Source organism: Dunckerocampus dactyliophorus, chromosome 16, assembly GCF_027744805.1.
Source record: "Dunckerocampus dactyliophorus isolate RoL2022-P2 chromosome 16, RoL_Ddac_1.1, whole genome shotgun sequence".
Classification (NCBI taxonomy): Eukaryota; Metazoa; Chordata; class Actinopteri; order Syngnathiformes; family Syngnathidae; genus Dunckerocampus; species Dunckerocampus dactyliophorus.
This window is the reverse complement of record NC_072834.1, coordinates 11,185,292-11,198,472: the sequence shown is the minus strand read 5'-3', so window position 1 is coordinate 11,198,472 and position 13,181 is coordinate 11,185,292. Positions and strand designations below refer to the sequence as shown.

At 39.6% G+C, this 13,181-nt stretch overlaps 2 protein-coding genes across 5 annotated transcripts; one reads left to right on the top strand and one right to left on the bottom strand.

Annotated features, from left to right (window-relative positions):
• Nucleotides 1–11,555, top strand: slc25a15b (solute carrier family 25 member 15b). 4 transcript variants are annotated; one of them, XR_008566425.1, is made up of 8 exons: nucleotides 1–158; nucleotides 1,130–1,228; nucleotides 1,888–2,146; nucleotides 2,217–2,354; nucleotides 3,602–3,777; nucleotides 3,859–4,017; nucleotides 4,090–6,324; nucleotides 11,452–11,555. XR_008566425.1 is itself a non-coding variant. In XM_054755781.1 (7 exons), exons 2-7 carry the CDS (start codon nucleotides 1,174–1,176, stop codon nucleotides 4,206–4,208), a joined length of 906 nt encoding a protein of 301 aa, XP_054611756.1. In that variant the 5' UTR covers nucleotides 165–389; nucleotides 1,130–1,173; the 3' UTR covers nucleotides 4,209–6,645. The 4 variants fall into 4 exon arrangements, 1 of the variants encoding a protein (XP_054611756.1); XR_008566424.1 differs by lacking the exon at nucleotides 1–158 and adding an exon at nucleotides 165–389; XR_008566426.1 differs by lacking the exon at nucleotides 1–158 and adding an exon at nucleotides 726–822.
• tm4sf21a (transmembrane 4 L six family member 21a) lies at nucleotides 4,908–11,026 on the bottom strand. Its single transcript, XM_054755787.1, has 4 exons — nucleotides 10,699–11,026; nucleotides 9,300–9,365; nucleotides 6,853–6,986; nucleotides 4,908–5,550 (listed from the first exon to the last, which is right to left on the bottom strand). Exons 1-4 carry the CDS (start codon nucleotides 10,873–10,875, stop codon nucleotides 5,355–5,357), a joined length of 573 nt encoding a protein of 190 aa, XP_054611762.1. The 5' UTR covers nucleotides 10,876–11,026; the 3' UTR covers nucleotides 4,908–5,354.
• Nucleotides 11,556–13,181: the final 1,626 nt, after the last annotated feature.

Genomic DNA, 13,181 nt, shown 5'->3' with positions numbered 1-13,181 from the left:
CACTATGAAAATATAATTATATTTGCATGGAAGTCCTTGCACATTTAGACAGCAAGTTGCGGCCAAAATAGAGTGCAGAGGAAACTTATTTCGGCACCTGGAAAGTGGCGCAGAGTGGGATTTCTTACCAGCATGCCCTCACAGATATTTTGCAATAGGTACTGTATTATTATTACACCGTTATCACTCATTCATGCATTGACTTGAGGCTGCACGCTATGAGAGGGAGAAGATGTTGCAAAAGAGATAACAGTTGAGATAATCATGTGTAGAGTGCTAGTGTACGTTAGCATGCTCCAAGTTAGCTGGAGTTAGCAGCTCACCGGGTGAACATCAGAGGCATTTCACCACTGAGGTCACTTGGAGTGAAGTGATCTTTAACCTTTAAGGTATGTCACTCGGATGTATTATTTTATGTTTTACTATATTGCTCTTTACATTGACTTTATTGCGTGTGTAATCACACAAAACGTCCACTTTTTATCGCGTTTGGCTCACTAATTGGTTGTCAGAATGTCGGCGTGCTGCTAGGCAAAGAGTCATTGTTTTATATGTGTGTATGTACTTTCATAAATGCCTTTTAGAATACAAAATAGTACACTTAACCATTTCAGTATGTGTACGAAGTTGAACCTTTACCTGCACAGTTGTTTTTTAACTTGGTAACAAATCTTTTTAAAGCTAGATTTAAAATGAGAAAATAAGAGGCTTTCATTGGCTGTTAAGATGTTTCAGAGTAATACAAATACGTGGTAAACAAAGTTTGGAATAAATTGCCTTAAAAGGCAGCAGCTGTACTAATACACCACCAGGGAAAAACAGGTGAGTGCGTGAAGTCTGCCATTTTATTCTCTTATTCTGCTGCATGCTGTCAGTCAGTGTGACAACGAGCATGATGTCAGATTAGTTGTGATGTCCTATGCCTCATGGCAGTGATACAGATCCTTTGCACATTGTCAGATAAAGCGCACCCTTGGACGGCTTATGTGTTAATTAGTGCCAAAATATTTGAGCTTGTTTTATCAGTGTGTAAAGTGCCTTGCAATTGCTGTTGTTATGAATACTGTATATTATGCTAACTAAACATTGATTTGACTTAAAAAAAAAATATCCACAATGCGTTTGACAGGTGTCTGACAGAAAGAGAGAACTCTTCTGACCATTTTGGACACGATGGCACCTCACCCGGTGGTCCAAGCCATCATTGACCTCTCTGCTGGAGCTATAGGTAACCATGCTGCCAAAGTCATGAAAACATAATACACAATACAGTATCCACTTTGGTATACAACAATTAGCAAAAACTTTATAAACCACTTCCACAGTCAACTGAGATCCAATGCGAGTTCTATTTAAAAAATCCTGCCTTAGAATTAAAGGTAATAACTCAGATAGTTCATTGTGCAGGTGTACCTAATATTGTGGCCGGTTGATGACTGTTGCTCAGGTGTTTTAGGCGCCGACTGACAACTTGTTTAAAGAGTGCGGTCACTTTCAGGTTAAATATGAGCAAATATGGCCCAAATGGCCTTTGACAGCTGTCTGCTTTAGTTTTCTGGCTCATTTGCCTCTTGTTTCCACTGAATATTCTCCTCAGTTAATTGCCCTTCCGCTGGTTGTGTACTTTAGCGACAGTAGCAATGAGACACACCCCGACCTGAATCACCACAATCTTGTGGAAAATTCTCCTAAATGGAGTCCGTTATAGCTGCAAAGGTCTGACGACATGGCCAAATTGAGGCCCTAAGCAGAATTTTATGGTCTACTGTCTACTATACTTTCCACTTTCCATATACATAGCGTATGTTGCCTTCTACCTCTTTTATTAGCATGGATTTATATTAGTTAAAGATGTCTGTTTTTTCTGTTTTTATTCTCTCTTCCAAGGGGGGGCGGCGTGTGTTTTCAGTGGTCAACCTCTGGACACCGCCAAGGTCAAGATGCAGACCTTTCCCACACTCTACAGGGGCTTCGTCCACTGCATCACGTCTACCTACAAACAAGTTGGTATACGGGGCCTCTACCAGGGAACCTCGCCGGCTCTAATGGCCAACATCGCTGAGAACTCTGTGCTCTTCATGAGCTACGGCTTCTGCCAGCGGGTCATCCGCTTCACGGCGGGGCTGCACAGTGACGCCGTGCTCAGGTAGGATGATGAAACGTAGCTGTGATAACACATGAAGGATATCTCAGCTGGTTCCTTCTCTGCTCGGTAGTGATATGCAGAAGGCGTGTGCCGGCTCAGTGGCATCCATCTTTTCTTCGCTGGTACTCTGCCCCACGGAGCTGGTCAAATGTCGGCTACAAGCTATGTATGAGATGGAGGTCTCGGGCAAGATTGCAAGGAGTCAGAAGTATGTGGTCTTCCATTTTTATATTGAGTAGCCATTTAAAGCCACCAGTACAGTATGCATTATTGATTGACTTTCACCTCCCAGGGAAATGGCACTGATCACTTGAAACAAATCCTGAATAGTTCCTGAATAGTCATGTATCTTTTTTTTGCCTTTCCCTGAGGTTGGCCACAATAAAAGGCCAAAATATGCAGTTGAGCAGTATTGGGAGGGGTTACGTAAACTAGTCAGTCAGTATCTGGTGTGACCACCATTTACCTCAAATACCATATCCTGTGCAGCTGTCCCTCGGCACATTGCGGTTGTAATATCACGCCCTCACTTTCTCTGTTTTTCCAAAAATAAATTAATTGACCACTGTTTGGTGGTAGACTATTGCCTATTATTAGTCAAAAAGGTCTTATGTAGTATTCTGGTCACTAGATGTCAGTAATGTTACATTGATGAGACATTACAGTACCTTAAATAAGATGACCTTAACATCTCATCAAGTCAGCCATGGCATGTCCGACACGATAGAGTGAAAAAAAGTTCTCCTTGTTGACATTTGTTTACTTTGTTGGGTTCCTTTCCTTTGTTGACTTCACCGGCGGCTTTCACTGTGTTGTATTACTGTGATGTGTCACTATTTATATAAGGCAAGTGGAAAGACGAGCTCCATCAGGAATTACTGGTCCAAACAGTGCTCCACTTGTTTGAAATGTGGATATTCTGTCACGCTAGACTGATCTCAATCAATCAATCAATCAAATGTTATTTATATAGCCCCATACATCAGCTGTAGCTGAACCAAAGTGCTGGACAACAGTGCAAGGAAAACAGCAAACTAACACAAGAAGAATATAATAAAACAATAAATAAAATTTATAAAAATAATACAAATAAATAAAAGTGTCACAGTGCCAAATGCAGTTTGGAACAAATGAGTTTTAAGTTTTGCCTTCAGCAAATGTAAGTCTGTGATGGTCCGCAATTCAACAGGTAAGACGTTCCAAATCCTGGGACGAGCTACAGAAAAGGACCGATCACCCCACTGTTTGTAATTGGACCAACGGACCTCAAGCAGCTGTTGGTTGGCAGGCCACGGAGCTCTGCTGGGGCGATGAATGTTTAAAAGCTCACATAAATAAGACAGCGCAGCACCATGCCCTTAAAAACAACCATTACAAGTTTAAAATCAACTCTGAAACGGACTGGAAGGCAGTGCAGAGTGCTCAGAACTGTACATCTGTGTCCTCTCGCTGAAGCTCAGTGTGGTCGGTGGTAAAGTCCATCATGAAGAACGAGGGGCCGCAGGGCTTCTTTCAAGGCCTGACCACAACCATTGCACGAGAGGTCCCCGGTTACTTCTGCTTCTTTGGCGCCTACGAGCTCTGCCGCAGCGGTTTTGCAGATTACATGAAATGTAACAAAGACGACATAGGTGAGTATTGTGGGAAATATCCATGAAAGCCCAAAAGTGATGTTTTCTGTGTCTTTGCATCTTACTGCATATGCTGTGTAGGTGTGGCTCCAGTTGTATTCAGCGGTGGTTTTGGAGGGGCATGCCTTTGGCTGGTGGTCTACCCGATGGACTGTGTCAAGTCCCGCATCCAGGTCATGTCCATGACAGGCAAACAGGCTGGATTTTTCAAAACCTTTATGACCATTGCACGCAGTGAAGGTGTGGTAGCTGCCCATCCTAACAGTTGTATTTGTGGTCTAATGCATCTCAGTTATTTGTTACTTGTTTTAGGTATGAGAGCGCTCTACTCCGGTCTCACCCCCACCATGGTCCGCACCTTTCCTGCTAACGGAGCACTCTTCCTGGGCTACGAGGCCAGCCGCAAGGTCATGATGAAGCAGTTTGAGTGAATGATGCATTCTTTCAAACAAGCTCTGAAGGAGCAGCAGTCTCAGTGTATTAGCTCATGAAGATTCCCGCGCGTGTGAGAGATCTGCGTGTCTTTTTAACTTACACATAGTGTTTACATCTTTTTAATCATGGTATTATTTCATATTTTTAGAGCCAAAATTCTAAGAGACAGCTATTTGATGTGGAATTGTCAACACTCCATTCTTGCCTACCTCAGTGACAAAACGCACAAAAGTATAAATATTACATTTACATAAGCACATCAAACACTCCTTTTAATGCACAAATATTTTAGACTACAGGCGTTCACTGCTCTGATGCAGCACTAAATATTTGATTATATAACTCTTTTTAGTAGCCTAAAATGTTGCAGTTCATTAGGTTTCAGAAAGAGTGTCATTTATGGGTTACTATTCAACAAACTTGTTCTAATGATAACGTGTTCTTATAGGTGTTCTTAACCCAGCTGAAACACTCCATTGCAACTTACCATCTCACTTGTTTACCTTCTGTCTGTTGTTGTGTCATCCCATCCACTCCTATTGTGAAGTCTCCACTGTTGCACAGCACAACACTTGCCTTTCAAATCTTCTCATTCTGCCTTTTATTGTGTTTTCAAATACCACTGTAGTGCTAATTGCCCTCGGTGTGCAGGGTTGTTCCACTGTTTCGAAGTACAGTACACAGTTCTCAAGTCCTTTTTAATGCAAATTTGTTTTATTAACATAACACTAAAAGTAGTTGTGTGCAGTATATATAACAACCTTGATATTGTAGTTACAAAATTCATATTAAATTTTTCTCTGGAAAGCTTATTGTCGTGCGTTTTTGAATACAACTGCTATGCGATGTGAAATATAATGCAGCGAGCTACAGCACATTTATAGAAGTATAAACTAATGTGAATTCATGAAGGAATTTTACATTTCTGCTTCAGTTTGTTAGTGGGACATCTGGTGAAATGTACATAAAAATGTGAAGTTGCCATGTGTACAGCTCCTATTGTGCAGCTGCTGCAGCCTGCCAGCAGAGGGCGCATCGAAGCCGCAAGCACAAGAGACATGAGGCAATGCATAAATTCGGGTAGTAAAAAAGCAACATGTCGGCTGGCAGGGTTTCATTCCAACCTGGCAGCGTGAAGTTTTCTAGATGATTGTTTTGCTTCTGCAGGTTCCACACAGGCAGCCAAAGAGGCCATTGATCATCTGGACGGCACAGAGAACCAGCTGCAGACAGCTGCAGGCCAACAGGGTACCAAACAGTCCAGCGTTGAACTGCACAATGTTCTTAGGCTCCATGCATTTCCCCCACCATTTGTTGTCAGTCAGGTAATTCAGATCACTGGGCACACAGGAGAGTTACATTAGTGGAAAATGTATCCTGTTCACATTTGTGAGACTACAACAGGGCTCAGCAACCATAGGGGCGTGTCCCAAAAAGTTTGGTTGAAATGCGTATTTTTTTCTGCATATACAGCACAGGCCAAAGGTTTGGACACATCATCTTCTCATTCAATGTGTTTCCTTTATTTGTAAATATGACTATGACTATTTACATTGTAGATTCTCAAAACCATGAATGAACACATGTGGAATTATGTATTTAACAAAAACGTGTGAAATACCTCTTAAATATATTTTAGACATATATTTTGTCTTTTTTTTTGCTGCAAACCCTTGGTGTTCTCTCAATGAGCTTCATGAGGTAGTCACCTGAAATGGTTTCCACTTCACAGGTGTGCCTGTGAGCAATCTATCAGTGCTCAGTTGTACGTCTGTTATTGTATTTACTACTGCTACCAGTAGAGGGTGTTGTATACTCATGTTGAAGGTGTGCAGCGCCACCTAGTCTGTGTGTTTACGTGCCTGCACGAGCAATTAGGAACCCACAGCAGACAAGAGCCTGCCAAATATAGAGCCGCAACAGGCCTTATTGGCTAAGGGAGAACCCGCCTGTTGTGTTATGCGTCCCGATTGGCTGTAGACAATTGTCAATCTCATTCAAAACTGCAAACTTCATGAGCTGCTTGCTAACCGCCAATAAACGATAGAAGAGGAAGAAGAAGCTAACCCGACTAAATTAATCTTCTGTTCAAGGAGTACGACGAGGAGGACGGTAGGAGCAATATGTTATAACAAGGATACAAAAACTACAGCTAAACATTCAATGACATTTGTATTAAAAATGTGACAAAATGTTTTTGCCTGTCTGAGAAAAGTGTATGGTGAGGGGTTTACAGCCTTTAAACATATATGATAATTGTAAACAAATAAAGTTGGCTACTTTGCGGATATCACTTCCTGCGGGCTATTTTGGGAACCTATCCCCCTCGATAAACGAGGGAACACTCTAGGCCACATGTGTCAAACTCATGCCATGGATGGCCGAGATGCTGCAGGTTTTCTCTCCAACCAGTTTCTTCAGCAGGTGATTTAATTGATGAGCTCCTTCCCTCAAAATGAAGGTGATGATTGTTAAAATCACCTGCTTTAGTGGCTGGCTGGAAAGAAAACCTGCAGTGTCTCGGCCCTCCATGGCACGAGTTTGACACCCATGCTCTAGGCTATGTCCAAACTTTGGGCCTGTAGTGTCCCTCTATTACTGCTGGAAATATGTGATTGCCACCCCCCAGGACCCCTTTACCTGTCTTTGAAAGGCGTGGTCCATATCAGGAGGACTTTACAAAGCGGACCGTTCTTCAAACCAAGCGCAGCCACACTCAAACTGTACAAGGCCCCGGCCACGCCCACTGCAGCAAACGCAATTGATAAGAACATCTGAGGAGGTTAAAAGATAAGCAAAGTTCAGGAGCACGTCCCATGATGGAGTTACATCATCTTCATCAAACTGTCCTCATTCTGACATGACTGTCTAAGCCAGGGGTGTCCAAAGTGCGGCCCGGGGGCCATTTGCGGCCCACGGCTGCGATTTTATCGGCCCGCACCACAGTCTAAAAATGTGATTTAACAAAGAAACTTAATAAAAAACAACAGCAGCAAAAATGGGAAAATCAATCAAAAGAAACTGTTAAGAGAAGAATTGGAATCGAGCAAGAAAAAAAGCCATCATTTCACAAGAATAAAGTAATAGTATGAGGAAAAATTTCATTTTACTAGCATGAAGTTGAAATATTAAAGAAAAAACAATGAATAAAGTTGGTTGGGGGAAATTTTAGAAAAGGGAATAAAGCCAAAATATTAAGAGAAGAAAATATACAAGAAGAAAGTTGAACTACATATTGTACTGTATTTGGAAAATTATTTTTTTTTAAATTACCAGAGTAAAGTCAAAATATTAAGAGAAAAAAAAGGTTTTCTAATGAGAAAAAAAGTTGCAATTTTATGAGAATAAACTTGTAAAATGAGGAAAAATATCATTTTAGTAACAATGTTGAAATAAAGAAAAAATACATTGTTTTAAAAGATAAAAAAATATTATGGGAATAAAGTTGAATCTAAACCTTGGCAAACTGAGGCGCTCCATTACCAGCTCGTGCTGACCCGAGATCTGTGCCGGGTTACACACGCCAGACTTCGGCAGCTGTGTCATTGTAATTACGAAAAGAAAATTTACAAGCGGAAAGCCGTAAAATAAAAAAAAAAACATTAGAAATGGAAAAAAAAGCTGTAACTTGACAGGAATAAAGTCAAAATATTAAGAAAAAAAGCCATAATCGAATGAACAACAAAAGTCGCAATTTTACAAGACTAAACTCGTATTATTATGGAAAAAACGTCATTCTTAGTAGCATTTCCCCTATATTACACAGGTGAAATGCACTTTTTTCTTGAGCTACACATACCGTAGGTTCTTAGCATATCTCTATGTGTTGGTTGGCCCTCAGGTCCTTTCACTTTTCAGTATGTGGCCCTCGCTGGAAAAAGTTTGGACACCCCTGGTGTAAGCATATTGATGGATGACACAGCAACAGTCACTTAAAGCTCAGTTTGGTACACTTAGTGTGTTTAAATGTTTTCCACCGAGGGCCACATGCCGAACAATTGAAAGGATGCAAGGGCCACTTTGATATTTCATAAGAAGTTATATTTCAAGAAAAAACTATCTCGGCTTTGTGATATAAGTGGAAAAGTGTATTATTAGTATGAACGTTGGTCTTTTCTGTTTTTCCATTTCTTTTAATTTTCTAACTAGTTCGGCTTTCTTCCTGTCAATGTTCTTCTAGTAATATTATTATGACTTTATTTCCATAATATTAAAACTTTTCCTCCAAACTAGTTTTCCAAAAATGACAACTTTATTTTGTTTTGCTTCACATAATATTGTGATTTTTTTTAAATTAAATTTTTCTTTCAATATTTCGACTCTATGCTACCAAAACGACAATATTTTTTCTCAATATTATAAGTTTGTTCTTGTAAAATTGATAAGATTTTTTCTCTTAATATTTTGACGTTACTTTTGTAAAATTAAAGTAGTTTTTTCCATTTTTGCTGTTGTTGTTTTTTTCCAAATATTTCAAGTTTCTTACTGTACATTTTTTTCTTATAATATTATGACTTTATTCCCAAAATATTATGACTGTTTCCCCAACGTTAGTCGGTTTTGTTTCTCATAATATTCTGACTTGGAAAAAAAACAAAAAACTTTTTTCTTTAACATTTCATCTTTATGCTACTAAAATGAAGTTATTTTCCTCGTAATAGCACAAGCTTATTCTTGAGAAATTAGAAGTTTTTTTCTCTTAATATTTTGACTTCTCATAAAATTACCGCTGATTTTCTGTTTTTGCTATTTTTTTTTTTAGTTTTCTTGTTAAATGATGTCTTTAGAATGTGGCGTGAGCCAATAAAAAAACAGCCGCGGGCCGAAAATGCCCCAGGGCTTTGGACACCCCCGACTTACAGCATTCCTCACATTTTTCCTTGAAATTCATCAGCGCCTCACTACATGCATTTATCACACTGCGACTAAATCAGATGTTACATCTCAACAAACTAAACAACAACACAACTGTGCACACAAACACACACAAAAATAGATGTATTTTATCAGCTACCAGGAGAGGTAAATAGCCAAAGATAAGTGTGTAGTTTACTGTATAATTTTAACGATTGATTTCATAGACTCACCCCACAGCGATTCCCACAGCATCCTTGTTTTCCTGTCAGGTGGATGTAAAGCGCAGGCAGCAACACCTGGCACAGATTGATATTAAATACATAATTCATATTGGTTTTATTTCATTATGACTCAAACATGCTGTGTTGTGGAACTCACATCGTGATCTTGAACCACTATAGCCTATTTACAATAAACTCATGACCCATTTACAGAATTCTAAAAAGCAATGATCTCAAGAATAAATTCCTATTTTGCATGAGAAAATGCTGCATGAGAAGGAAGTTGCAGGTTTACCAGAGGGATAGTTTGTCACCTGCTTTAAAATAAAACATTTTTCTTTAGTATTACTTTTAATCAAATACTTCTAGTAAGAAAAAGGCTTAATTGTAAAAATATCCACAATAGCCTGTAAATAATGTATATTTTTGCCACATTTAAAGCTAAAAAATCAAAAAATATATTACCTACAGTATATCATATAATATAAATATATATTCATAAATTAACAATATTCATAATAGCCTGAAAAAACACTTATAAACCAAATGTATTCGATAAATACAAATAATATGTTTATATTATCATACCTAAATTTAGATGACTCTGACAGGGTATTAATTTAACAATGTCGGTATATTTTGAAAAAAATCTGTATGTGCTATAATGAATAAGATAAAATAAATTGGAAAAAAAGCATTAAATAAGGTAGAATAGTACTGAGCTCTAGTGACATACTTGGACGAGCAAGAACCAAAGCTTAAAAATAAAACCCACTAACATTTACATTTTTTTGTACATTTAAAAAAATATCCACTATAGCCCGATATAGATAGAAATAATACATTATGATTATTTAGCTCTTTGTGTGTCCCTAAATAGGCTAAGCAAAATAGCATTACTGATACTTTTACTATTATTTACCTTAATATTTGACTAATTATGCTTGTCTCTATTTATTATTATTTATTTTTATACTGATTATGATATATGTTGTGAAAAAAATCTTAATAAATACATCATCATATTATTACATTAGCTTATCATTATTCTATGTATTAAAAAATCACATATGGAATACAGGAAGTGAATAATTGCATAAGATGTGGATGGGGGGGTAGGATTAAATAAGCTCTGCTTCTTCCTACTCCTTTTGGACATGTGGATTGAATTATGTGATGTATTCCATTGTAACTCGCATGCATGTTCAAATCAAATCCAACCATTAACATTACCAATAATGTCGTAAAAATGCAGTGCAGTTGTCCATATTCATTCAGAATGCGATATCAACATGTACATTCTTTCAACGCCTCAACACACTGGTATGTTTAAAAAAAAAAAAAAAAAAAGGAATGCACATCAGCATGTTGTCACACCCTTCAGAAAGACACGTTTAAGACAACTCACCATGACTCCCCCGCCGATGATTCCTCCCATGTACTTCACCTCTTCAGTAATATGTCCATCTGTAACATACTTCTTGTCTCCATCAGGAAAGAACAAGACAATGTTACAGATGATGGATGTGAGCGCTAACGGGTACAAAGTCACAGCAATGCAACGTGAACATGTTCCAGTGCACATGTTGCCACTATGAACTCGTCCTGGTTACAAAAAAAAAAAAGAATTCTTGGTCGGGACGTTTATGTGGCTCCTTCCTCCTCCTTGCTTGTAGAGCAAGTGACCCTTAAGAGGGGAAATGTGTTGCACTTGTACCTGCACTCTGTGAGTGATGTTAGGGTGTGGGAGGTGGAATGACAAGCAGATAACATGGACAAACACAAAGTCTGGGATTGGCAGCAGAAGCAAATGTGACTCATACATTGCAAACAATCCTTGCTTTGTTGAGCGCACATGAAAAAGTAATCATTCACCTCACATGAATCATGTGGCCTGCAAGGTGATATTAAGTTAAGCTTAATTCATCCTCAAGCTTCCACTATTTGGGTAAATCAGTTTCTTGTATGTTCGTATAACAGTGTGCCATTGACTGATGGCAAAACATTTGTGAGCAACCATTGAGGATGGTAAAGCAGGGGTGACACATGCTGCATGTTTCTACATGTCAGGCATGGCTGTAAATGGAAAACAATCAAAAAGAGGACTTTTCCTCGCAACCACATTGCTAACTCGTAACGATGTTTGTGTTTACCTTTTCAGAAAACATTAAGAAGCGGCAGAGATGCACATCCTTTGCGCATTTGCAGAGAATGCGCCCCCTTGTGCAAAATGGGGCCCCCGTGGATCGTAGAGCCCTACACAGCGTGAGTCTTCTATGTGTCTAAACACCCTAAAGTTACAGTGGGTGTTTTGTAGAGCGCATTGAGCTGTGTGAGACATTTTTAAGTCAATGCCACTGATGGGGTCGAACTTTGGGGATAATGACAGCCCCGCTATATGGGCTGTTTGTCAGAAAAATAACAGCACAGACAACACAGCGGGGGTGCATGTTGTGACAAATGTTCACCCTCCTGTGTGCAGCGGGTCAGGAGTAGAAGAGTTAGCTTACACAACGAAATATCTACAGTCATGTGGGAAAAAAATAACACACACCATGTGTGTTGAGGATGCATGATAACACTTCACATTTTAGAATAAAGTCCAAGCAAGTAATAGTAAATACCTTCCACATGCACACTAAAACACTGAAGATCAGATTCAAGAGATTCAAGATTCAAGATTCAAGAGAGTTTTATTGTCATGTGCATGGTAAAACAGCAGTTATACCATGCAATGAAAATCTTATTCTGTTCATTCTCCCAAGGAAAAGAAAGAAAAACACAAGAAAGAATAAGAACATAAGAAACAAACACATATACATAAATACCAAGAAATTAAGCAACAACAACAGAAGAGACATTAATGCAAGTAAATAATACAAATAAATAAATAAATAAATAAGTGCTATGAGTGTGTGTTGCGTGTGGCGTGTCTGAGTGCTTCATTGAGAAGCCTGATGGCCTGTGGGTAAAAGCTGTTTGCCAGCCTTGTGGTCCTGGACTTCAAACTCCTGTAGCGTCTGCCTGATGGCAGGAGTGTGAATAATGAGTGTTGTGGATGTGTGCTGTCCTTGATGAGGTTGTGTGTTCTGCGTAGGACTCTAGATGTATAAATGTCTTGCAGTGAGGGGAGGGCTGCCCCAACAATGTTCTGTGAGGTCTTGATCACCCGCTGGAGTGCCTTCCTATCACGTGTTGTACAGTTACCGTACCAAACAGTGATGGAGGCGGTAAGGACACTTTCGATGGTGCATCTGTAGAAGCAACTCAGGATTGTGGTGGACATGCCAAATTTCCTCAGTCTTCTCAGGAAGTACAGTCTCCTTTGGGACTTCTTCAGAATTTGTTGGGTGTTGTGAGACCAGGTGAGGTCCTCGCTGATGTGTGTGCCAAGGAACTTGAAGGTTTTCACCCTCTCCACCTCAGTCTCACCAATAAACAGGGGTCTATGTGGCTCCTTTTCCCTTGTTCTTGGGTCGATGATCATCTCTTTAGTCTTATCTGTATTGAGAAGGAGATTGTTATCACGACACCAAGCTATGAGGTCCGCCACCTCTCTTCTGTATGATGTTTCAACACCACCAGTGATCAGTCCGATGACTGTAGTGTCATCCGCAAATTTAATGATGCTGGTGTTGTTCTGGGAGGCCACGCAATCGTAGGTGAAGAGCGTGTAGAGGAGTGGACTCAGCACACACCCCTGTGGGGTCCCAGTGCTCACAATTCTTGAGCTGGATGTGCGGTTGTGGACTCTGACTGACTGGGGTCTGCCTGTGAGAAAGTTAAACACCCAGTTACAGAGGGAGGGAGACAGGCCAAGTGTGAGGAGCTTATTTGTGAGTTTGTGGGGGCTGACTGTATTAAAAGCGGAGCTATAGTCTATAAATAGCA